This window comes from Microcaecilia unicolor, chromosome 8 (assembly GCF_901765095.1).
Source record: "Microcaecilia unicolor chromosome 8, aMicUni1.1, whole genome shotgun sequence".
Lineage (NCBI taxonomy): Eukaryota > Metazoa > Chordata > Amphibia > Gymnophiona > Siphonopidae > Microcaecilia > Microcaecilia unicolor.
This window is the reverse complement of record NC_044038.1, coordinates 60,499,431-60,523,730: the sequence shown is the minus strand read 5'-3', so window position 1 is coordinate 60,523,730 and position 24,300 is coordinate 60,499,431. Positions and strand designations below refer to the sequence as shown.

General features: G+C 42.5%; 1 protein-coding gene across 2 annotated transcripts in view; it reads left to right on the top strand.

Moving 5' to 3' along the window:
* LOC115475870 (thioredoxin domain-containing protein 3 homolog) overlaps positions 1-24,300 on the top strand; it is a 199,188-nt gene that overhangs the window by 156,087 nt on the left and 18,801 nt on the right. For both annotated transcript variants that reach the window (XM_030211926.1, XM_030211927.1), the window contains one exon: positions 18,416-18,485. In XM_030211926.1, coding sequence (XP_030067786.1) covers positions 18,416-18,485 — 70 coding nt within the window. The remainder of the gene's footprint in view (positions 1-18,415; positions 18,486-24,300) is intronic.

The following is a 24,300-nucleotide window of genomic DNA, read 5'->3' as shown; positions in this document are numbered from 1 at the left end:
CCAGCCTGCTGCTCAGAGCTGGAAACAAGGAGTGGGGAGCAGCAGCAGTCTATTTACTTGGCTGGCAGGGCTCAGCATCCCACCAGCAAAGTAAAAGAGAATTCAGCAGGGGGCCCAAGCCCACATTTTGGGAGCCAGTTGTTAAAGTAGCCATGGAGGGCCCTACTTTAACAACCGGCTCCCAAAATGCTTAAAAACTTAACAACCGGCTCTTGCGAGCCTGTGAGAGCCTTCTCCAGCACACCACTGCCGCAAGTTGAAGCTTGGTGGGAAGAAAATTCCATCATAGCAAGCTGAGGAAAAAGAAAGCCCCATCTCTAGTGGACTGAAGGCATGCTGAGCTGGGGAGAGGGATTGCAAGATGAACCCCAAGAGAAGAATGAAAGAAATGAGGAGACAGGAGATATTAGAGTATGTAAGTATGGTGGGGTTCCTGAGTACTGTATATGGCTTTATGTTCCAATGTAAATAATTTGAATTGAATCCTGTAGAGGATTGTGAGCCAGTGGTGGTGCAAAAATAGAGGGGATTGTATTCATTTGAGGAGTTAGTTTGGCAAACCAGCATAAATTGCGTTAGAGTAGTCAAGTTGAGAAGCATCAGTTACATAGAGAAGAGAAGGCTGAGAAGGGGTATCAAGAAGACTACAAAGTGATCTGAACTTTCTCAGTGTCCAGAAACAGTGACTGGTAACATGGGCTACTTGTGACTCAAGGACAAGCACTGATCAAGCTGAATCCCCAGATAGGTTCAATGATCCTGATTACTTCTTCATTTCACTAACACTTGGGGGCTGCCAGAAGGCCAATCTCATTAGCCAGTGACCCAGCATACAATTGATTTTGAGGGTTGAGTACTAGCCGATGAGCAAATAGCCAGGAGGTCACAGTATCGAAATATAGTTGGAATTTGGAGAGATCAGGAGTGTCAGATGGAAATGTGTAAAAGTATGCTGTGATGCCTTTTCAGAAATGTTCCTCATTCTTTGTATTGGAATCTAGAGTCAGGCTGAGCTCTGAATGGATGAGACAGTTGCGCAGGAAACATGGCTTTAGATATTTTAAGAATCGGGAAGGGAGAGCTCATTCTAGAAGGATGGGTTCCACCTTAACCAGATTGAAAACCAGCTACTGGTGCTATCATTTAAAAAGGAGAGAGAGAGTGATGTTTATATGAAATCATGGGGGAAAGCCTACATTCACTCAGGTTTCATGATTCAATGTGAGGTATCTTTAAGGTATAGTCACAAAACAGGGACATTAGAATATCCTGATAGAGAGGTTATGGGAAAGGCTAAAATAGCTGTGGAGCAGGTGGAAATGTACATACATATGGCTTATTGGGTTACGCTTGCATTCTTTTGCATTTTGTAAAGTATGGGGTAGATATTCAGCGGGTGACAGTGAGCGTTTTGTTTTTAGCCATCAGCAGTGTTATCCCCACATATTCAATGCCAAAGCCATGTCCGGGCACTGATACTGAATATCCAGGTTTATGCACCTGACTACCTCTTATGCAGTTACGTGTGATATTCAGCACTTAAAAGCGACAGCACTGAGTTTTGTGCAGTCTGATTTGGCTGCTTAACTTAGGCAGTTAAGTGCTGAATATCAACACTTAAACACATAAGTGCCAACTCTACCCCCAGACCAACCACAAAATAGCCGACTTTCAGTTTAGTTATTCGGCGGCATTAACCAGTTAATGCTGCTGAATATTTATTTATTTATTTGTTACATTTGTATCCCACATTTTCCCACCTATTTGTAGGCTCAATATCAGTGGAGAGCCCCACAAAGGTGATTTATTTGGTCAGGAGTCTCTCCTGCCATTTAAATTGCTTTGAATATCGACCCCTACATGTATAAAATGAAAACTGCTACCAACTTTGCTTCCCTTCTCCTCCGGAATACCTGCTTTCAGTAGAAAAGTACATATAAAATCACTGTGCATAATTCTACACATGTATCTGGTGTAGTATTTTTAAAATGTATATTGCAAACAGCAATTCATCAAAAGTCTAACAAATCTCAAATTCCTGGTACACCACCCACATGGTGTTGTATTTTATAAATATAAGAACATAAGCATGCCATACTGGGACAGACCAAAGGTCCATCAAGCCCAGTATCCTGTTTTCAACAGGGCATGTTTAAAACCTTAGCAAAATTATCATCTAGATGATCAGATGGGAAAAGAGCTGCCTCAGCTTTCCAACAACAAAAAATCCCATCTAAAACCCTAAGGAAACCATTCAGAATCAAAATGGCACTCTTTAAAGGGTAGAAAGGACTATTGACTAGATTAAAGAACATACAGGCAGAATGCTCCATGGAGCCCACTCCCCCCCCCCCCCCCCCCACACATACATATTAATAGATGGAACAGATCCTTAAATTCTCAATCTAACCCACAATACAAAATCCTCAGGAGAACATAACTAATTCCAGTTAAAATGTATTGAATTCACAGACACGCTTCTCAGTTCTAGAAGGAATGTGGAATGAGAGTAGATATCTTTAGCATGTGGTGGGAATGAATGAGCCAAGCCTTCAGGATAACCATAACCACAGGCTGACAACTGAACCCAATTCCAGAACTCTTTCTATTAGGATACAGTATCACCAGTATGGTCAGGGCAAGCAACTAGGATGATACTAGATTTAAAAAACAAAACAAAAACACCACCCAGAAATTAGTGGCAAAAAAAGCTAGAAAACCTTCAAATTAGAATTAGGAACAAATAAGAACAATGTAAATAGATTTGGCAGCTCTATAATGGTGAAATGAGCAGTTACTTCTCTCTCTCCAGCCCCCTCAATCCCATGCCACAAATCCTAACATCTCTGCAATGGGAAATTATGGTTACCCAGGACTGCAACGCAGCATAAGTGTGGCTCAAACTCGCCACCCCTTCCTCTTCACACCCTTTATGTTCCCTCTCTGTCTACCCCACTTGCTTCCCTTAATCTGCTACCACAACCCGAAACCACCTTGTCAACACATAATTGCGTCTTCAAAACAATAACAATGCAGAGACAGTATGTTTCTGAAAATAAGCTTACTACATTGGAAGAATCTGGATTTATGATTAATATCATAAAATATACCTTACTTATGCATTACACTCTAATGTCTCTAATGTTTCTCATACCTCACACTATCTGCTTTTTTCTCACCTAGAATGTAAACTGCACTGAACCCTGGAAAAGGGGATGTTAGCGGTATACAAGAATTGAATTGAACATGTATTTTTATAACCTAATAAAGAGAATTTGAGTAAGAAAGAACATAAGGCATTATAAACTAGGGAAATGAGCTGCTTAGCTGGACAAGAGAGACTGGCAACAGAGATAGAGTCAGGGTGGAATGCACCAGATGGATGTGGGAGTTTTGTATTAAGAGCTGCAAATAGGGCACCCTGCTATGTTGCAGTGGAGACTGGAGATCAGGATACTGTTAGCAAAGATGCCGGCACCCCCATAGAATATTTGATCAAAATAAAAGGCTTGTTCCTGAAAGTGTGGTGTAAATGTCGCAAATCCTTTGCTATCTAGAGTCCTGAAATCAAACTAATAGATAGAGCTTATATATATCTATATCGCTCTCGCTATAACATTTGAACAGTAATGGCAAAATAAACCAGAAAATAATTAAAACAGACAATATTAATGATGTTTAGCAGCCCAGACGTCACTTAAAAGACAATCAGAGTAGATTTCTAGCACTGTTTACATTAGGACACTTTTTATGCAGTCCTCTTAAGTGGATAAAGGTAACCAGCCCCTTTGTTTATATTGTCATTTTGAAATAATAGTTATTTTTCTGATTTATTTTGCTATCATTCATAAAACTGTGCAGAAGGTTAAAGCTAATTGCAACTCCTAGGCTTAGAGGAGAAGAGGGAAGAGTGAGAGGACTGCTAAGGCCTAGAGGTGGGATTAGAGAGTATTGGAGATGCTATCTAGTTTTATTTATGTCTATGATATTTTTTTTACTGCATTGTATTATTCTTTCCAACCCAATGGAAGTTGGAGAGAATTGTACAAAAGGGGTCAAGAATGTCTGTCTGGGAGCAAATTAACTCTATGAAAATGTAATGGACTAGGATGAAACATGGTTTAAGGGATAAACTGATAAAAAGGCACATCGAGTTTGAAAATGGGCCAAATCAGAGAAATATGCGCCTCCCTCCTTTAAAAAACTGATCTAGTGCATTTCTGTGGGAGAATGAGTTCCAGTTTCTGTAGAATAGAAACTTACAGTGAAACATAGCAGTTAGGGAAATCCTCATTTCAAACTGTCTCTCCCTGTTCTCTAGTCTCCCAATCCCAAACCCTCCAAACTCTCCCTACCTCAAAAAAACTACCCTACCACTGCAGTACTACCCTGCTCCAAAAAACTTTCCCTTCAACTGCCCTTCCATCCTGTAAGCTGTCTTTACTTCCAAAAATACCCCTTCAATTGCCTCACCTCCAAAGGTAGACATGAAATTCTCCCACTACCTCACAAACTGTCCTGCCTCCAAAATGTACTTCCAGCCCTCACTACTTCACCATCCCACTTCCAAAAACTACCTTCACAACTGCCCCACCATCCTGCAAACTAACCTCTACTAGTGGCATTTTTTTTTTGTTACATTTGTTCCCCGAGCTTTCCCACTCATGGCAGGCTCAATGCGGCTTACATGGGGCAATGGAGGGTTAAGTGACTTGTCCAGAGTCACAAGGAGCTGCCTGTGCCTGAAGTGGGAACCGAACTCAGTTCCTCAGGACCAAAGTCCACCACCCTAACCACTAGGCCACTACTCCACTCATTCAAGGTGCGTGTTTTGCGAGTGCACCTCCTGCCAAACAGTTTATCTGCATTCTCCCTCCTGCTCTCTGCCACAAGAGGTCCAGTAGATATTTGCAACTACAGAAGATCCCTTGACAAAGCTTTGCGAAACAGGCACCTGTTGGGTTCCAGCGAGTTGACGGAACATTAAGATATGTGACCGCTTTATGCCTGCCATTTTCAGCATAATTATGTTAAGAATTTGTGACCTTATAGAATATTAGTGTATCCTGGCATTGGTGTACCTAATTGTAGGCACCAACATGTATAATAGGACTATAGCTCGCGTAGATGATAGCGCCTAGATGTGATATCTGCACACCATACAGTGTTCTGTAAGTGGCCCATGCCCCTCCCCCTTAAATGCTATTCATGTTGAGCGTGTAATTGTAGCTGCCATTTACACGGGTAAGGGTACACTTACCTGCATACATGGCATTATTCTATAAATATAAGTGCACATAAGGTGCTTAAATTTAGGCAATTTGGTATAGAATGAGGGGGATAGTGGCTGGCACTGAATATTCAGCTAAGGCAATCACCACCACTGGATGATAGCAATATTCATTCTGTTATCTGAATAGCTTATCCAGATTAAAACAGTCTTCTATCTGTCTGAATTATCCAGTCAGCTGAATGTGGTCACTTGTGCTGGAACTGCCTTGGCTCCACCCACATTTCACCTGGTACTATGGGCATTGTTCCAAGATGGTCTGTAAGAATATTCAGAGGCACTGTCTGTATAATGCACATCTGAATAGCTGGTGCTGTTATCCAAAATGTAGTGCTTTTGAATAATGACCTGGAAGTTTCTGCAGAGGTGGAAGAGAAATGAAGCCACATACCACCTCCCCTCCAAAATGGGAAAAGCAGCTCAAACAGCTGCAGCATACAAACACTAATTCACAGTAACATAGCAATTACAGAATTGAACATTTCAACAACTCCTCCCCTCTCATCTCCACAGGCACACAGAGAACCAACACATATAAATACTTACACACACATCCTAACATGTCCGCTCATGCACAGGCCTACATCTGGAAGTGCACGCAGGCATGCGCACACACACACACACACACATACCCATGATAAAGCAAAAAAAATAACCCCCTAGATTTTTTTGCTGTTTTCTCAGCAACCACTTAGAATTTCATCATGAAAATGTATAGCTTTGTTGTTACTATCTACATTTATGTGCTGAGTGGATTGAGAATATCTCTAAACATGGGAAAGTTACAGACTTTTTAGTGTGACTGCCGAGCAATTTTCGCAAATTCAAAAATGTTTGCACTGTAAAACTACCATTATTTGGAAAAAAAAAACCCCAGGGTTCCAGCTTACTGTTAATGATGTCACAGATTTTTGTCTGGGGAGCAATATTGGAGGTCTGTCACAAGCTCCGTCCAAAGCTGCAGACAATTGCTGAACTCAAGGAAGTGCTGCAGATGATCTGGGACAGCCTGCCACAGATACCGATCGCCAAGGTTGTTAAGAACTTCTTAAAGTGACTGTTAAAGCTGGGGGTGGACACTTTGACATATTGTTAATTGTATCATTTGAATGACATTATTTTACTGTGTTTTAGCTCAAACATTTATGTGCAAAAATCACTAGGTAGTAATGCTAAAATGTAGTAACATCACATAGCTTAAGATAATTAAATCTTGTTTAATAGTAATACATAAATGTGATAACTAACGAAGTATATGAAATTTCTCATTGAAATTCAAAGTGGTTGCTGAGAAACTGGCAAAAAACTGTAGGGGTTTACTTTTTTTTTGCTCACCTTGCATAAATATTGCCACACATAGGGCATCTCAGGCATGGTTTTGCTCACTTTTCGGAGTCTTTCCCTCAACATCCATACTCCCCAACAGAGTAGTCCTTACAAATACACTGCTTCTTCAATCAACACAGTTCTTTATCATGGTTATAAAAAGCAAACACAGTCTCAACTCAGGCAAACTAGTTAACTCTGCAGTACTCCTCTCTGGTTGTCAACCCTCTACCCATAAATCTTCCCCTTTAAGCTTTACAGCCAGCATTCTTTCCACAGCTTTATATATCTGTTTCCATCTACTGTGTGTCACAACCTTCAGGTTTTCACACAAGGGTTTTCTCCTTTAAAGCCTGGAAGGGAGTTCCAACTTCTCCGACCTGATTTAGTTCTTCTCTGCTACCTAGCACTGCTTCCTCAAAAAAGGACAGACTTGCCAAGTCTCTCACGTTCAGCGGGAGACTCCCACTTTGGTGGGTCATCTCCTGGAAAAGTGGGAAATTTTCCTGTTGAGCCGCTGCCACCATCAAACCTGCCACTGCTGCTTCTCCCGATAAGCAACAGTGGCTGAAAAACAATAAAAAGCTAGTGTGGGGCCGCAGTCTTTAGGCATGCGCGTGGTTGGCTCTGCCAATGCCTTTCCTTGGAACAGGAAGTTCACATCGGGAGGGGAGACAGGGAACCGGAAGAGCCAACTGCGCATGCCTGAACTGCGGCCCTGCACCTGCTTTTTATTTCTTTGCTGCCATTGTTGCTCATTGGGAGAAGCAGCAACAGCCCATAGGAAGCAGAAGACACCGCAGGGAGGGAGGGAGAGCCGGGAGATGATAAACAGAATGAGGATGAGAAAAGATGGATGGAAGAGGGGAAGAGACAGAAGATGAGTGGAAAGATGGGGAGAGAAAGAGGAGGCATGCTGTATGGAAAATGGCTGGAGAGATAGAAGATGCTGATGGAGAGAGAAAGATAATAACATACTGGAAGGATGGGGACAGAAAAGGAGAGCTGCTGGATGGAAGGGTAGGGAGAGAAATATAGGAGATGCTAGATGGAAGGATGGGGAGAGAAAGGAGATGCTGAATAGAAGGGTAGGGAAAGAAAGAGGAGAGACACTAGATGGAAGGATGGGGAAAAGGGAAATGCTAGATGAAAGGAATAGGAGAGAGAAGATGCTGAATAGAAGGATTGGGAGAGAGTTCATGCTGAGTGCTAAAAGGTAGAGAGAGAGAGAAGATGCTGGGTAGAAGGATGGGAAGAAAAAGGGTAGACACTGGATAGAAGGATTCGGGAGAGAGGGTGGATGGGAAGATGGGGATGAAAGAAGGGAGACAGATGGAGGGGTGGGGATAGTAAAGGAAGACACTGGATGGAAGGATGGGGAGAGAAAGAGCGGAGGTGCTGGATGGAAAGGGGGAGAGGCTAGAGTTAATGAAAGACTGGAGAATAAGAGGAAGGGGCATAGTGGAGAACAAGTGCTAGAGAAAGATGAAGTAAAAAGAGGGAAATTAAAGACTGGATAGAAAGAATGAATTAAATCTGGAAAGATAGGCAGAAAAATAAATTGAAGAAAACTGAAAAAAAAAAAAAAAAAGAGGAGAGATAAATGACAAATGGACAGGCAACCCTGGCAAGAAAGTTAAGAAAAGATGAAGGAAAGCGGAAACCAGTGACTAGGACCAACACAGTTAGAAAAAGAAAATCTCCAGACATCAAAGGTAGAAAATTATTATTTTTTTAATTTAGGATGATGTAGGGTAGCTGTGTTAATAAAAGTTGATAAATGCAAATAAAACACAAAATGGAAAATAAGGCGATACCTTTACGTTGGACTAATTTTATTATATTTTTGACTAGCTTTCAGAGACCAACACTTCCTTCCTCAGGTCAGTATACTGACCTGACCTGAAGCAGGAGGTTTTGGCATCTGAAAGCTAATCAAAAAATGTTTTAGGCTAGTCAAATAAAAAAGTATCATCTTATATTCCATCAGTTGCATTCCTAGCTTGATCGCCACCCAGGGCGGGTCGCCGCTGCACCCCCCCCCCCCCCCCAAAGCACTTCACCAGACCTTTCCTCCCAGCAAAGGGGTGCGTGAAGCAGGCACGCGGCTGTTGGCTCTGCCAGTCCCCTGTCTCAAAACAGGAAGTAACGTTAAAGAGGGCAGGGGACCGGCAGAGCCGACAGCTGTGTGCCTGCTCCGCACACCTCCCTTGCTGCCTGCACCAGGGGTGGAACGTATTCCATTTCCAAGTACCTGAACTGAGCATGTGTGGGAGTTCTGGCATTGCCAACTTCTGCACTGCTCAAACAGAATGGTGTGGGGCAGAGCCATGAGGCAGAATGAGCAGGGCTGGGCGTTACTAAAGTCTCCTTCTCAAATAGTGGGCCTCTTTGGCAACTCTGTGAGGGCTTTCTCCTTTAAAGCCCAGCAGGTGTTTCCAACTTCTCACCTGCTTCACTGCTTCTCAAGCATCTAGCACAACTGCCCTTTTCTGGCCTCTGTCTTCCAGGGCTGGAGAAGACAGAAGGGGAATGATCCCGTACTTTATTTCTGTTGGCTTTGGAACCCTCCCACTGACCATTTCTCAGAGTTGAGGCAAAGGAATTACATTTACTTACTGTTCCTTAAATTAAGCCATCAGCTCTTCATAGCTTCTTTTAACCCCAGTCCTTACCTTCCTCAGGCATTAGAGTGTGAGGGCAAATCACAATGTCCATAGCTTCAGAGGTAGGGCAAGTCCCTGGTTCTGTTCAGAATGGCTGTCTCTCTCCTGCTCCTCTGCAGACTGCCCTTTTAGTTGCTCTCTTCCTTGCTTCTAGTAGCTTCTGAACCCACCTCTTCCTTTTCCTCAGGAGCTTACTCTATCTACCCTTTTCTCTTTTTGAAGGATTTGGTTGAGACTACAATTCCCAGTCTGCTCACAGGATTCCCTCTTCCAATTTGGGCTTCCTTGCATGACTGCTTCAGCCTATGTCTGCCCCTCCCCTGCTAGTATTTCTCTAAGGATCAATCTGGTGTGCCTGGAGGTTAGCTTCTCTCCCTTCCCCATCCTGGTGTTCCCAACCCTTCCTGGGGAACATGAAGGCCCACATCCTTCCCAAGATATACCCTCTTTGGAAAACAGACCTTAAACTCATAAGTCGCACCCTTGGTCATTGTTTCAGGTAAGAGCTTGTTTGCTGTCTGTTTCCTTCTGGTTTACCCCATGCTTAATCTTGGGGTTTTCATTAGGGCTACTTTTTATTGTCACTTTCCCCAAGGTTCCCATCTGTGCTTTAACTGAGTAGGCATGATACACAGGCAGCTCCCAGGGTCTTGGCCGCTTTCTCCCATCTACTTGAGCTTACACCACACTCTCCTGGGATGAGCCTGCCTGTCTCTGCATCCACGTCTCCACAACTCCTAGGACTTTAGCCTATTGGTTTCCTTCTGTGACCTCTACCTGATCATGTGATGATTTCCTGGGGATTCTGGGGACTTTATGATTTTTATCATGTATATTTTATTGTTATCAATTTTTTTCTTTTTATAAATTACTTGGAACAGATGTCTAGAAATTCAGAAATGCATCTATACACATAACTAAATAATTTATGTGACATCAAGAGTTGGATTCCTAGGCTTTTACATCTGAAGGGCTAAATTCAAATCCTGATGGACAACTCACTGCCTTTGATGCATCTAACCTTGGCAGTGAAGCAAGTGCTATCAATTTTAAGGCTGGTAGTGCTCTGAACTAATTGAGCTTGGTTGCTTCTAAGGCCCTTGGCAAAACTTCACAAGCCTAGTCTTGTTTGAATATTGGCATCATGCCACAGTTTTGATGCAAAAAGGTGGTTGAACAGGAAGAAGGAAGAGGATGAGGTCTAAGATATGGGAACTAGGTGCTTTTTATTTCTAGTCTTTACTGGAGAAGATTTGGAGCCCTCCTGCCATATGGAGAAATTATACACTGATGGACATCCTCTATGCATATACCTCACCAGTGAAAATAAAGTGTACATGTACATAAGGGTTTTCCCGATTTATAGACTTATATAACGGTATTAGATAGCATTAGCATCAGCCATTAATGCTTTAAAATGTGGTGTTTAATGCACATACTGATGAACAGAAACACAAAAACATAATTAAACCTGTAGTTAAGCTTTTTTTCATTACTGTCAGTGTTATATTTTATAAATTTTAATGTGTGTACTTTTTCATTGTGCACTGACTAGGAGCAAGATCTCAGAGTGACAGCGATTTGATAATTTCAAGGTAGCAAGTGGAACCAGAGAGATGCATAGGGAGAGACATAACCAGCAGAAAACAGGAAGTGATTGTGCCACTGTACTGATCATTATTGAGGCCTCACCTAGAATGCTATGTTCAGTTCTCAAAGCCACATCCCAGAAAGGACAGAAATAGACTAGATGTGGTTCCAAGAAAGGCCATCAAAATGGTGTGGGGTCTGCATCAGAAGTCATATGAGAGGAGTCTTGAAGATCAAAATATGTAGAGTCCAGAGGAGAGGTGTGAAGGGGATAGGATAGAAATACCTAAATAGCTGAAAGCTATTAATGCACCAGAAGGCACATTTTTCAATGGAAAGCAAGTTATGGATCTAAGGGTCACATTATGAAGTTCCAAGAAGGTAGATACAGAAAATATTTTTTTCATTGTAAAAGAGTGGTGGATGCGTGGAATGCCATGCTAGAGGATGTAGGGAAGACAAGTAACTGAATTTAAAAAAAAAAGGAGTGAGCTAAACACAGAAGATCCATGGAAATGAAGTATTGGGACAGCCTTCATGGAGCGACATTTCATTATACCTATGAGAAAGCATTGAGATAATCTGCATGAAACAAGAGTTACAACCCTAAAAGGTAGTGGTACAAATTTGAAAAAGTTGGTTGAGAGACATGGGGGAAGTGGGTATGGGGTTCCATATGGGAATTTGCATGTCTACCCAAATAAAGCAAGTCCTGCTGGGTAGGCAAGATGGGACATTTTGGTCTCTATCTGTTGTTATTTGCTGTATTAAATGGTTAAAAAAAAAAATCTGAAAGGATCAGCTGCAAAGGTTAGGTCTTTAAATCAGGCATGGACGTTGTTTAAGAATATCATTTTGTAAGCCCAGACCAGACCATGTACTAATAAATGTGTAAAGAAATGCAAATGACAGCCAGCATGGTTAAAGGGAGAAGTGAAAGAGGCTATTAGAGCCAAAACAACATCTTGCAGAATATGGAAAAAAGATCCGAATGACGAAAACAAGAAGCAACATTAGATTCAGAGCACTGATAGAGAAGGCCAAAAGAGAATATGAAGAAAAACGCCTCGGAGGCAAAAACTCATAGTAATAACTTTTTTAGGTATTTCAGAAGCAGAAAGCAAATGAGGGAATCCATGGGAGTAAAAAGGGCACTCAGGGAGGACAGGGCCATAGAAGAGAGACTGAATGAATTCTTTGCCTCAGTCTTTACTGAAGAAGATGTAAGAGATCTACCTGTACTAGAGATGATTTTCAAGGAGATGATGCAGAAGAACTGAAAGAAATCTCGATGAACCTGGAAGATGTACTGAGCCAAATTGACAAATTAAAGAGTAGTAAATCACCTGGACTGGATGGCATACACCCCGGGGAACTGAAAGAACTCAAATATGAAATTGCAGATCTGCAAATCGTCCTTAGTACCTGAAGATTGGAGAGTGGCCAATGTAGCACCTATTTTTAAAAAGGAATCTAGGGGTGATCCAGGAAATTACAGACCGGTAAACCTGACATCAGTGCCAGGCAAAATAGTGGAAACTATTATAAAGAATAAAGTCACTGAACGCATAGACAAACATGGTTTAATGGGACAGAGTCAACATGGATTCAGCCAAGGGAAATTTGCTTCATTTATTTGAATGCTTGTATAAACCTGTGGATAAAGGTGAGCCGGTTGATGTGGAGGGGCATAATCGAACAGGGCACCCAGGTTTTCCTGAGGACGTCCTCGCAGGACATCCCCGCGAAGGGACGGGGAAACCCGTATTATCAAAACAAGATGGGCAGCCATCTTTCGTTTCGATAATACGGTCAGGGACGCCCAAATCTCAACATTTAGGTCAACCTTAGAGATGGTCGTCCCTAGATTTTCGGTGATAATGGAAACTGAGGACGCCCATCTCAGAAACGACCAAATCCAAGCCATTTGGTCATGGGAGGAGCCAGCATTCGTAGTGCACTGGTCCCCCTGACATGCCAGGACACCAACCAGGCACCCTAGGGGGCACTGCAGTGGACTTCAGATAAAGCTCCCAGGTGCACAGCTCCATTACCTTGTGTGCTGAGGCCTCCCCCAAAACCCACTTCCCACAACTGTACACCACTACCATAGCCCTTACGGATGAAGGGGGGCACCTAGATGTGGGTACAGTGGGTTTGTGGTGGGTTTTGGAGGTCTCACATTTACCACCACAAGTATAACAGGTAGGGGGGATGGGCCTGGGTTTGCCTGCCTGAAGTGCACTGCAGTACCCACTAAAACTAGTCCTAGGACCTGCATACTGCTGTCATGGAGCTGGGTATGATATTTGAGGCTGGAATAGAGGCTGGAAAAAATATTTAAAACATTTTTTTAGGGTGGTAGGGGGTTAGTGACCACTGGGGGAGTAAGGGGAGGTCATCCCAGATTCCCTCTGGTGGTCATCTGGTCATTTAGAGCACATTTTTGTGGCTTGGTCGTAAAAAAAAAAAAAGGACCAAGTAAAGTCGTCCAAGTGTTTGTTAGGGACTCCCTTCTTTTTTCCATTATCGGCCGAGGGCGCCCACATGTTAAGCACACCCCAGTCCCACCTTTGCTATGCTTCCGACACGCCCCCGTGAGCTTTGGTCGTCCCCGTGATGGAAAGCAGTTGAGGGCGCTCAAAATCGGCTTTCGATTATGCTGATTTGGGCGACCCTGTGAGAAGAACCCCCATCTCCTGATTTGTGTGGAAAGATGGGCGCCCTACTCTTTCGAAAATAAGCCTGATAGAAATGTTTGACAAGTTCCTCATGAGAGACTCCTGAGAAAATTAAAAACCCATGGGATAGAAGGTAATGTTCTGTTGTGGATTAGGAATTGGTTGATGGATAGAAAGCAGAGGATAGGGTTAAATGGCCAGTTCTCTTAGTGGAGGAGGGTGAATAGTGAAGTGCCCCAGGGAATCCCTTATATGGTGTATAGCCCCGCCCAGTGCATCCCAGGATGCACTGGGCTGGGCGCCGCCATTTTGTGGCGTCGAAGGAAGAGGAGGGAGGCAGGCTACCTCCCTCCTCCAACGCAAGGTAGGGGGGGGGTAGGGAGGGGGGCGGATTGACGATTGACATTGGGACCCTAGCCAATGCTGGTGGGGGGAGTTGGGAGGGCTGGAGACCCACCAGATATCCAGCCCTCCCTGAACCTGGGGGGAATCACCGGAGTGGGGGGGCTTGCAGTCCAATGGACCTCCAGCCCCCCTGTCGCTGGGGGGGGGGGGGTTGGTCGGTGCCCACTGGACCACCAGGGACCATTTGCTGGGGGGTTGGGGGGGCTGGAGACCCACGGGATCTCCAGCACTCCCTGAACCTGGGGGGGGGGGGATCGTTGGGGGGACTGGAGGCCTGCCGGACCTCCAGCCCCCGTTGCTCGTGGCAGGGGTAGTCAGGGCCTGGTGGTCCCATGGACCTTTAGCCAGGTTTCGGCTTTTGACAGCCCAGACCTCTTAAACAAGTGCGGGAGGATTGTGCTTATCGCATGCTCAGGCACAATTCGCTCGCACTTCTACCCCACGATAAGTGATAATTGCATGCTTAAATTTGCATGCAATTATCTTTGATCATTGGTGCGGTAAAGCCCCGCGCTGTTCCAGCGCTATTTTAGAGCACTGTTTGAAACAGCACGGGGCTTTTGATCATCTGTCTGTTACTGTAGCTGCTGTTTCCTTTCTTGTCTCACCATTCAATTGTTGGTTTAGTAAAGAAAAGACATTCAGCAAAAGAAGCAACCTGCCATGAACAAACCAAAGGTTGATCTGAAAGCTGTCAGCACTAAGGCAATCTTTTGTAAAGTGTTATTATCCAATGCAATATATCCCACTTTAAAAAAAAAATTACAATTGAAATTTACTACTGTTGTGCTACATGAAGTTTTTAAAGTGACACTGATAACTTTTAATGTGTGTATTTCTGACCCAGGATCATGCTGTTCCCATTATTAGGATTCAGTTTCCCTATCTCCAGTTTACTTCATTGATTTTATTTATGTTTATAATTTGGCCATTTTACTATTGCAAGTTTTAATGTCAACCTATATCTGCTGTACACCACCTTGGGTGAATCTCATCATACAGGCAGTTAATAAATCCCAATAAATAAATAAACTAATCATCAATTAAATTTATCCTTACTGCATAGTAAATTATTAATATTAATAAAATCTTTTATATACTGCTCAAGAGCTAGTTAAAACTATCTGAGCAATGTGCAGTAAGATCAACCTACCCGATCTCCCACTTTTCTACACCGTTCAATCCTAAAATTGCAAAAATTAAACCCCATTTTTAAATAAACCACTAAATTTGAATCATTTAACATTGTTCAATAAATCAGTTTGGAGCTTTGGTAATCCTTCCTGGGGAATCTTCAATAACAGGTCATCTTTAGCTAAAACTATTGATAGGTATATGATAATGTTGCCTGGACCTTTTTTATACAGTTGAATGACTTGTGTTCTGGTTGTAAATTAACCGCCTAAGCCTAAGCAGTCCTTTTACAAAGCTAACTTAAGCAATTATCCCCCTCATTTTATAACTAAATGTAAGTGTGTCACGTGTGCTTACATTTATAGTATACTGCTTTAACACATAAATATTAAAGGACATTTATAGAGCCCTCTATTTTCACTTTTGATACAACATAACTTAAACAACTGTGCAAGTAGTGTCAGTTTCTAGAGGAAAGGAGGCAGAGTATTGTTAATCTATAAACCATTTAACTTTCCATTTTGGTAGTAGTTTTCTTTGGGATAAGGCTTTTACTAAAAGATTATAAAATCTGAGAGCAAAATATCTCTCTCACTTTCTTTTTAACATTGGAGTTTTGTCTCATACAGTGGTACACAAGAGTGAGTGTTGTATAGTCGAGTACGGTCACTTTTCAGGGAAGCATGAGACAAATGCACCTTCCTTGCATTATTGTAGCAACTTATAAGCAATGGAATGGGGTCAGCTACTGAGACCAGGGCCCCCGCCAGCCATATAGCATCAGCAACTAGAGAGTTTAAAGAATGGGACTGGAGATTGGTTTGCTTGGTGTCCTCAGTCAAAAAAGCGGTGTTGTGCTCCTACAGCAACTCACAAGTTATCGGCTTTCCTTCTTTCTCAAACCTTCATCTCCTTCCCTTATTCTTGAGGATTTTAACATTCATGCAAATGACTCCTTTGACTCTTATGCTTCTAAGCTTTTCATTTTAGCATCCTCATTCAACCTTCAGCTGTGCTCCACTACCCCTACTCCCCAGATTGGCCACCGCCTTGATCCTGTCTTCTTCTCCAACTCTCCCTCTCTAATTTCTCCACCTCAGTCCTTCCCCTCTCTGATCGTCATCTGATAACTTTCATATGTAATCACCCTCCCCGCCCCCCTTCAGCAGTGGCGTTCCTAGGGTGGCTGACACCCAGGGCGGATCGCCGATGCGCCCCCCCCCCGGGTGCAGCGCGACCCCCCCCCCCCCGACGAAAGGACACCCCCCCCAGCGAAAGGACACACCTCCCGGGTGAATTTTTACCTGCTGGGGGGGGGGGGGGGGTGCCGCGCGCCTGTCAGCTTCGCTCGTTCTATGCTCCCTCTGCCCCGGAACAGGAAGTAACCTGTTCCGGGGCAGAGGGAGCACGGAACGAGTGGAACTGAAAGGCATGCGGTGTGCACCCGGGGTGGAACGCCCCCACCGCCCCTCACCCCCCTTGGTACACCACTGCCCTTCAGTCCCATCCACTCTCCACCAATACATTTTGACATCTTCAGGCTATTGACTTGCATTCTTTCCACCACATTTTCATCTCTCTTCTCAACCACTATGTTATTCAAGTCTGTCAATGTGGCTGTCTCTTCCTATAATACTTTTCTTTAGACACTCTTGCTCATCCCATTCCCCATTCTGTAAGGTGTACCAAAGACTAGCCTTGCTGACCTCTAGAATCTGCCACCTGTGTTCCTGTGCCCAGTATGCTGAATGCCTTTGGCTAAAATCCAGTGCCCATGCTGACTTTATACATTTCAAATTCTTGCTGACCTCCTTCCAGTCTACTCTTTCATTTGCCAAACAAGATTACTACATCCATTTGACAAACTCTCTTGGCTCCAATCCTCACTGTCTCTTTGCCACTCTGTCCTCAAAGTGCCTTTACCTCCAGTCACCTCTCCATTTTCTCCCCACATTGTGGCTGAGTACTTCCATGACAAGGTTTACAAGATTAACCTTGAGTTCTCAGCCAAGCCACCTCACCTCTTCCCTCACTTCATTCTCTCAACCTTCCTTCAACTCCTACCAACTTTTCTTCCTTTTCTGAAATCACTGCAGAAGAAACTGCACATTTTCTTTCCTCCTCCAAATTGACTATCTGTTCTTCTGATCCTATTCCCACCCATCTACTCAGCACTATCTCTCCTACTGTCATCCCTTTTATCTGTCATATCGTCAATCTTTCACTTTCCAGTTCAACTGTTCCTGATGCCTTCAAGCAAGCTGTAGTTACACCACTCTTCAAAAAATCTTCACTGGACCCTACCTGCCCTTCCAACTATTGCCCTATCTCCCTTCTTCCTTTCTTATCCATGCTACTTGAACATGCTCTACATGTCATTTTCTTGACTTTCTTTCATCTCGTTATTCTTGATCCACTACAATCTAGCTTTTGCTTTCTACATTCAATTGAAGCAGCCCTTGCTCGTCTCCATTGACCTGTTACTGGCAAAGGCCTCTATCTGCTGCATTTAATACTGTTGATCACCACCTGCTACTTGATATGCTGTCCTCACTTGGATTTCAGGGCTCTGTTCTGTCTTGATTTTCTTCTTATCTCTCCCATTGCATGTTTAATATGTGTTCTGATGCATCCTCCTCCACTGCTATCCTGTCGGTGTACCTCAGGGCTCTGTCTTGGGACCTCTTCTTTATCTGTACTTATTTCTTTGGTGCTCTGACCTCCTCCTATTGTTTTCAGTATCATCTTTATGCTGATGACTCTCAGATCTACCTGTTTATCCCAGAAATTTCAGCAGGAATCCAGGCCCAAGTCTCAGCCTTCCTGTCTGACATTGCTGCCCAGGAACTCTGTTGATTGAGTACATTTTTCTTATCTATACCCTTCTCCTCCACTGCCAACTCCAGACTCCTTTCCTTATATTTTGCTGCACTGTGTGTGTGTGAAATAGACTTCCTGAGCTCTGTCTCTGGCTGTATTTAAATCTAGGATAAAAACCCATCTTTTTGAGGCTACTTTTAACTCCTAACTCCTATTCACTTGTTCAGTACCCACGTCTATTTTAATCATTCCCACTGTAAGTAATTCCCTAATCCCTTATTTGTCCTGTTTGTCTTTAATAGATTGTAAACTCTGTCGAGCAGGGATTGTCTTGTACATGTTTAGTGTACAGCACTGTGTACATCTAGTAGCGCTATAGAAATGATAATAGTAGTAGCAGCAGTAGTAGTAGAAACACCTTCTACCTTAAGTGACCCATGAAAAATTCCTAAAGATTTTCTGAGCCCAGTAACATTTGTGTTTTTTTTTCTTTTCCCCTGCAGTATTTCTTGGCAGAAACCAGTAGTGCAGGACTGCATGCAGTACCTTCTTTATCCTGAAACCGAGAAGCAGGTAAGGAAAAGGATAGTTAGCACATAGAGCAGGGCTACTCAATTCTGGTAGTTGAGGTCCACAAGCAGGCCAGTTTTTCAGGATTTCGACAATGAATGTGCATGAGAGATTTCTACATACCTTGGAGGGGCATTTAAAAAAAAATGTCTGCCCCAAAAATAAAAAGTCCTCCTCATAACATCCAAAAAACCCATGGCCATCTCACAGCCATAATCAAACATGGAAAACATCTGTATTTATTTTTCGATTATGGCTATGAGGTAGACGCTTTTGCACTGAAAAGAGTCAAAGTAAAGATCTATTTTCCAAATTGAAATGTCCAATTTTTGAATGACAAAAACCAAGGACATGAGTGTCTGGGATCATTTTTAAAAATGTGGTTACAGAGATGTTCTTGCAGAACCAAGGAGTAGGCTAGTGGTTGGTTAGTGCAGTGGACTGTAAACCAAGGGACATAGCTTCAAACCCCACTGTAGCTCTTTTTTTTTTTTTAATGTGATCCCTCTTGGACCTGAAAAATATCTACTGTACCTAAATGTACACCACTTCAATAGCCTTCAGGCTTGCAGGTGCCATATATTTAGGGTGTCTTATATATTTAGGTAACAAAAACAACAAGGAGAAGGTACGATCTTCATGGAAATGCAACAGCAATAGGAATAGATAGGTCACAAAAGAAGAGGAAACCAAGCGGATGTTTTCCACAAACTTTATTGCCTAATTCAGGAAAAACTAAACTCTTCGCTTAAGTCTCTATGATGGAGAATGTTGGAGAGGTTCCCACACTAGAAACATTCATTGTACATAATGATTCAGAAGAACTGAATCAAATCAGTGTGAACCTGGTAGAGGTGCTAGCGCAAATCAACAAACAGCGTAGTAGCAAATTATTGGAACCTGATGACTTTCACCACAGCATTCTAAAGGAACTCAAATAGAAAATTGCAGACCTGTTATTGGTAGTCTGTAACCTGTCATTGCCTTCCAGTCTTCAGGAGACGAATTTGAGCCAATATAATGCCAGTTTTTAAAAGAGACTCCAGGAGTGATAACAAGTAATTATAGACCCATGAGTCTGATGTCAGAAGCTGTTACGATAATGGTATCTATTAAGAACAAAATTAGTGATCATATGAATAAACATGGCTTAAAGGGGAGGAGCCAGCATGGAGTTTGGAATGGGAAGTTATGTCTTACTGATTTATTAGAATTCTGTGAGAATAAGCATTTGAATAAAGGTGAACCAGCTGATATAGAGTACTTAGATTTTCAGAAGGTATTTGATAAAATCTCTCATGAGAGACTTCTCAGGGAGTTAAAGTGTCACGGGATAGAAGGCAATTTCTTACTGTGGATAGGTGACTTTAAAACACACAAAGTAACGAGTCAGACTAAATGGCTAGTTTTGCCAGTGGAAAAGGGTGAATAGTGAAGTGTCCCAGGGTGTTGCCAGAGGTGTTTCCTTAAACATTAACAATCTGGAAAAGGAAGCAATGACAGAAGTGATCAAATTAAAGATGCCATAAAAGTATGCAAAGTAGTTAGAACATAAGTGGACAGTGAGGTATTGACAAACTAGAGAGCTGAGCATATAAATACCAATTGAAATTTAATGTGAGCCAGTACAAATTGATGCACATAGGAAAAAATAATCCTAAATATAGCTACACACTGCTGTTTTCTGAATGGGCAGGGCAGTTCTATAACTGGGCACCAGCAATGATGTGCATAAGTGCTGAGAGAAGCGTGTATTTGCACTATGTGTTTTATAAGATAGTATGTAACTGCAAGGGGGTGTATACAAGGGCAGGGCATGGGTGTGTCTCTAGTTTATGCGCTTACCCCTGAATTCTATAAAAGTTGCTAAGAATTGCATGTGCAAATTTGGGCACGGGCCCAATGTGTGCACATAATTTAATTGAATAACGAGCTACTTAATGCCGATAATTGGCTGTTAACAAATAGCTATTGGCACGAATTACGTTTAATTAAAATATATGTATGTAAATTTAGGCATATGAGCATAAGAGTAGCCATCTAGTCCAGTATCCTGTTTTCCAAACAGTGGCCAAGCGAGGTCACAAGTACCTAGCAGAAACCCTAATCATGGCAATACTCCATACTACAAATCCCAGGGCAAGCAGTAGCTTCCCATGTCTGTCGCTTGCAAAAAATGCCAAATAGCAGTAAAGCTGTATCAGCAATGATATAGTGATACTGCTAGTTGGCATTTTTTGCACTCAACTCGTCTCTCAGCTTTATTTACACTTCAACAGCCTTTTTAAAGACTCCTGAGGCAGGCAGTGTTCACTGAAACACGGTGCCATGTTGTCTTATCTACTATTAAAGAATATTTTGCCATCTCTTGTCTCCTTGGATTTGTTTGGAAGTGTCCTGTTGATCACGCTACACCCTTGTCTCTGCATTTCTTCTCGTAGCGGATCCAGTTTCTCCACTTCTGTGGCTTTTTTTGTGTTGTTTCAAATGATTCTTTCCAATGTGCATCACCTTGCATTTGTCCACATTAAATTTCATCTGCCATTTGAATGCCTAGTCTTTCAGTTTCCTAAGGTCTTCTTGCAATATTTCACAGCCCACACGTTTTAACAACTTTGAATAGTTTTGTATCATCTTCAAATTTAATCACCTCACTCATCTTTCCGATTTCCATATCATTTATATCTATGTTAGCTAGCACTGGTCCCAATACAAATCCCTGCAGCACTCCACTGTTCACCCTCCTCCACTGAGAGAAATGACCATTTAACCCTACCCTCTGTTTTCTGTCCAATAGCCAATTCCTAATCCACACCAGAACCTTGCCTCCTATCCCATGACTCTTTAATTTTCTCAGGAGTCTCTCAAAAGTTTTCCGAAAATCTAGATACCACCACATCAACCAGCTCACCTTTATCCACACGTCTACTGACGCCTTCAAATAAATGTAGCAAATTGGCGAGGCAAGATTTCCATTGGCTGAACTCATGCTGAGTGTGTCCATTCAATAAAAACGATTTCTACATAAACCATGTTTGTCTATGTTTTCTGTAATTTTATTCTTTTTAATTGTTTTCACTATTTTGCCCGGCACCGATGTCAGGCTTACCTGTCTATAATTTCCCTGATCACCCCTAGAACCCTTTTTAAAAACTGGTGTCACATTGGCCACCCTTCAATCTTCAGGTACTACGGATGATTTTAACAACAGGTTACATGTTACTAACAGCAAATCAGCAATTTCATGCTTGAGTTCTTTGAGTACCCTTGGATGTATGCCATCTGGTCCAAGTGATTTAATACTTTTTAATTTGTCAGTTTGGCTCAGTACATCTTCCAGGTTCACCGAGATTTCTTTCAGTTCCTCTGCATCATCATCCTTGAAAACCATTTCCGGTACAGAATTCATTCAATTTCTCCACTATGGCCTTGTCCTCCCTGAGCGCCCCTTTTGCTAACAGTCCCATGGATTCCCTTGCAGGCTTTCTGCTTCTGATGTATCTGAAAAAGTTGTTACTATGAGTTTTAGCCTCTGTGGCAAGTTTCTCTTCATATTCTCTTTTAGCCTTCTTTATTAATGCTTTGCATCTAACTTGCCAGTGCTTATTGTTTTCTTCATTTGGATCTTTTTTCCATTCTTTGAAGGACAATCTTTAGGCTGTAATAGCCTCTTATACTTCACCTTTTAACCATTCTGGTTGTCATTTTCTCGTCTGATCCATGCCTAAATTTTACACACAAGCTCTAAAAGGTGGTGGGCGTAATGGGGGCATTCCTAAAATTTGCATGGGTAATTATAGAATAGTGGGGATGTGCGCCTAATTTAGGCACAAATATTTTCACCATGTTTCAATTGGTACAAATGACCACACCTAAAGTTTGGCACAATTCCCGGGTATAAGCACTATTCTAAAAACCACACCTAAATTTAAAGTGCGTTTTATAGAATAGCACTTTATTCAGCACTGATTTTTTTTGTGTGTGTCACATAGAGAATTCATCCCTTAACTTATAGCATACTATAAGAGCACCCCGACAAAATAGCCTTGTAACAAAATGGCCCTTGACAAAATGGATCGCAACAAAATTACCCTTGACAAAATAGCCCCTAACAAAATTGCCCATAGCCCTTCACAAAAATAAGAAGTATAGTAAAAACTGTCTCCCTCCCTCAGAGGGTCCAGCATCTCTTCTCCCCCTCTCCACCTCTCAACATGTCTCCCTCTTCCTACTACTACTTAACATTTCTAGAGCGCTGTACAGTTTAACAAAGAAGGACAGTCTCCGTGGTCCAATATCTTTCCCGCCTTTCTCCCCTGGCAATCCTCCAACGTTCCTGTGGTCCACTGGCAGCGTCAAGCTGCTTTGGCTGGTCCTGGAAGCATTCTCTGATGTGTCCTGCCTATATGGACATAGGACGTTGCATCAGATGAGGTGGAACACAACAGAAGGAACACTTCTGGGGCAACGCAGAAACATACCTCGGCTCAGAAAGACACACAGTTGCAGCAGCAGGTAAAATACTCAAAGGCAGGTTCTTTTGTCAGGGGGTTCATTTGTTAGAGGCCAAATTGTGGGCAGGCCCTTTTGTCAGGGGCTGATTTGCTGGAGGCTATTTTGTCAGGGGCTTTTTTGTCAGTTTTTTTGTAGAGGCTATTTTATGTTTGGGCCCTTTTGTCGGGGCTTTTTTGCCTGGACTGTTTTGACCAGGTACCTGACATAATAGCCTGGACAAAATAGCCTTGTAACAAAATATCTCTTGACAAAATAGCTCCTGTAACAAAATAGGGAGCTATTTTGTCGGGCTTTTTTTGTCAGTTCCACATAAAATGCTGGAAGTTAATTGGTTTATAGCTACCTGCTTCTGTTTTGGTTTCTTTTTGAACAAGGACTTCAGCAGTCTGCGGATCCTGATCTTTCTAACTGAAGGAGCAGTGCAGAAATCAACTATGAGTGTAAGCACATGGTTATGATAAGGTGTATTTGCACATTACTGGGCATACAATGCGCTAAAGGGTTCAATGCAGAAGTTAACTTGCGCCGTACACATGGGCACACAGCATATGAAAATGCATGTTAATGAGATGATTAGGTTTTCCTCCATAACACACAGATATAAACAATGGATTTAATGCATGCACAGTGGAAGAAATTCACTGCCAAGCCCAGGCAGCATAGAAGGATTAGTTGAAAGAAATTAATGCCAGTTTTTGGGGTTTCCAGACAGTTTTTTGTGCAACCATAACAAGTACCTGCAACCTTAAAAGACAGAATGGGAGACAACAGCTCTGTTCGTGTGTCTGAAGAAAAGTGCCAGCAAGTCTGTGCAAGAACTGGAATGTTCTGCACATAAATATTAGCCTTCCAAAAATTGTGGGCTAGATTCTATGGGCCCTGTTTACTAAGGTGTGCTAACGCATGCTCGCTAACACTAGAAATACCCATAGAAATATATGGATGTCTCTAGCATTAGTGCACGGTAAAAATGTTAGCATGCCTACAGCGTGGTTCATATATATATATATGGCACCTGAAAAATTGGAGCCCAAAAAATTTCTGCCTAGGCATATTCTTTAAACCGTGCCTAGATTTAGGTGTGGTTTATAGAATACGGCTAGTGGCTATGTCTGCATCTAATTTTAGGCATGTCCATTTATGCCAAGTAAAACTTGGTGTAAATACTGACGCCTAACTCCCCCACCCCCCTCCTTTTACAAAGCTGCGCTACTGGCTACCGGTGCAGTACTGCGTGACTTTGTGAAAGGGGGGGGGGGAGGGTAAGTTGGGTGCCAGTATACAACCAGATTTGCGCATTCAA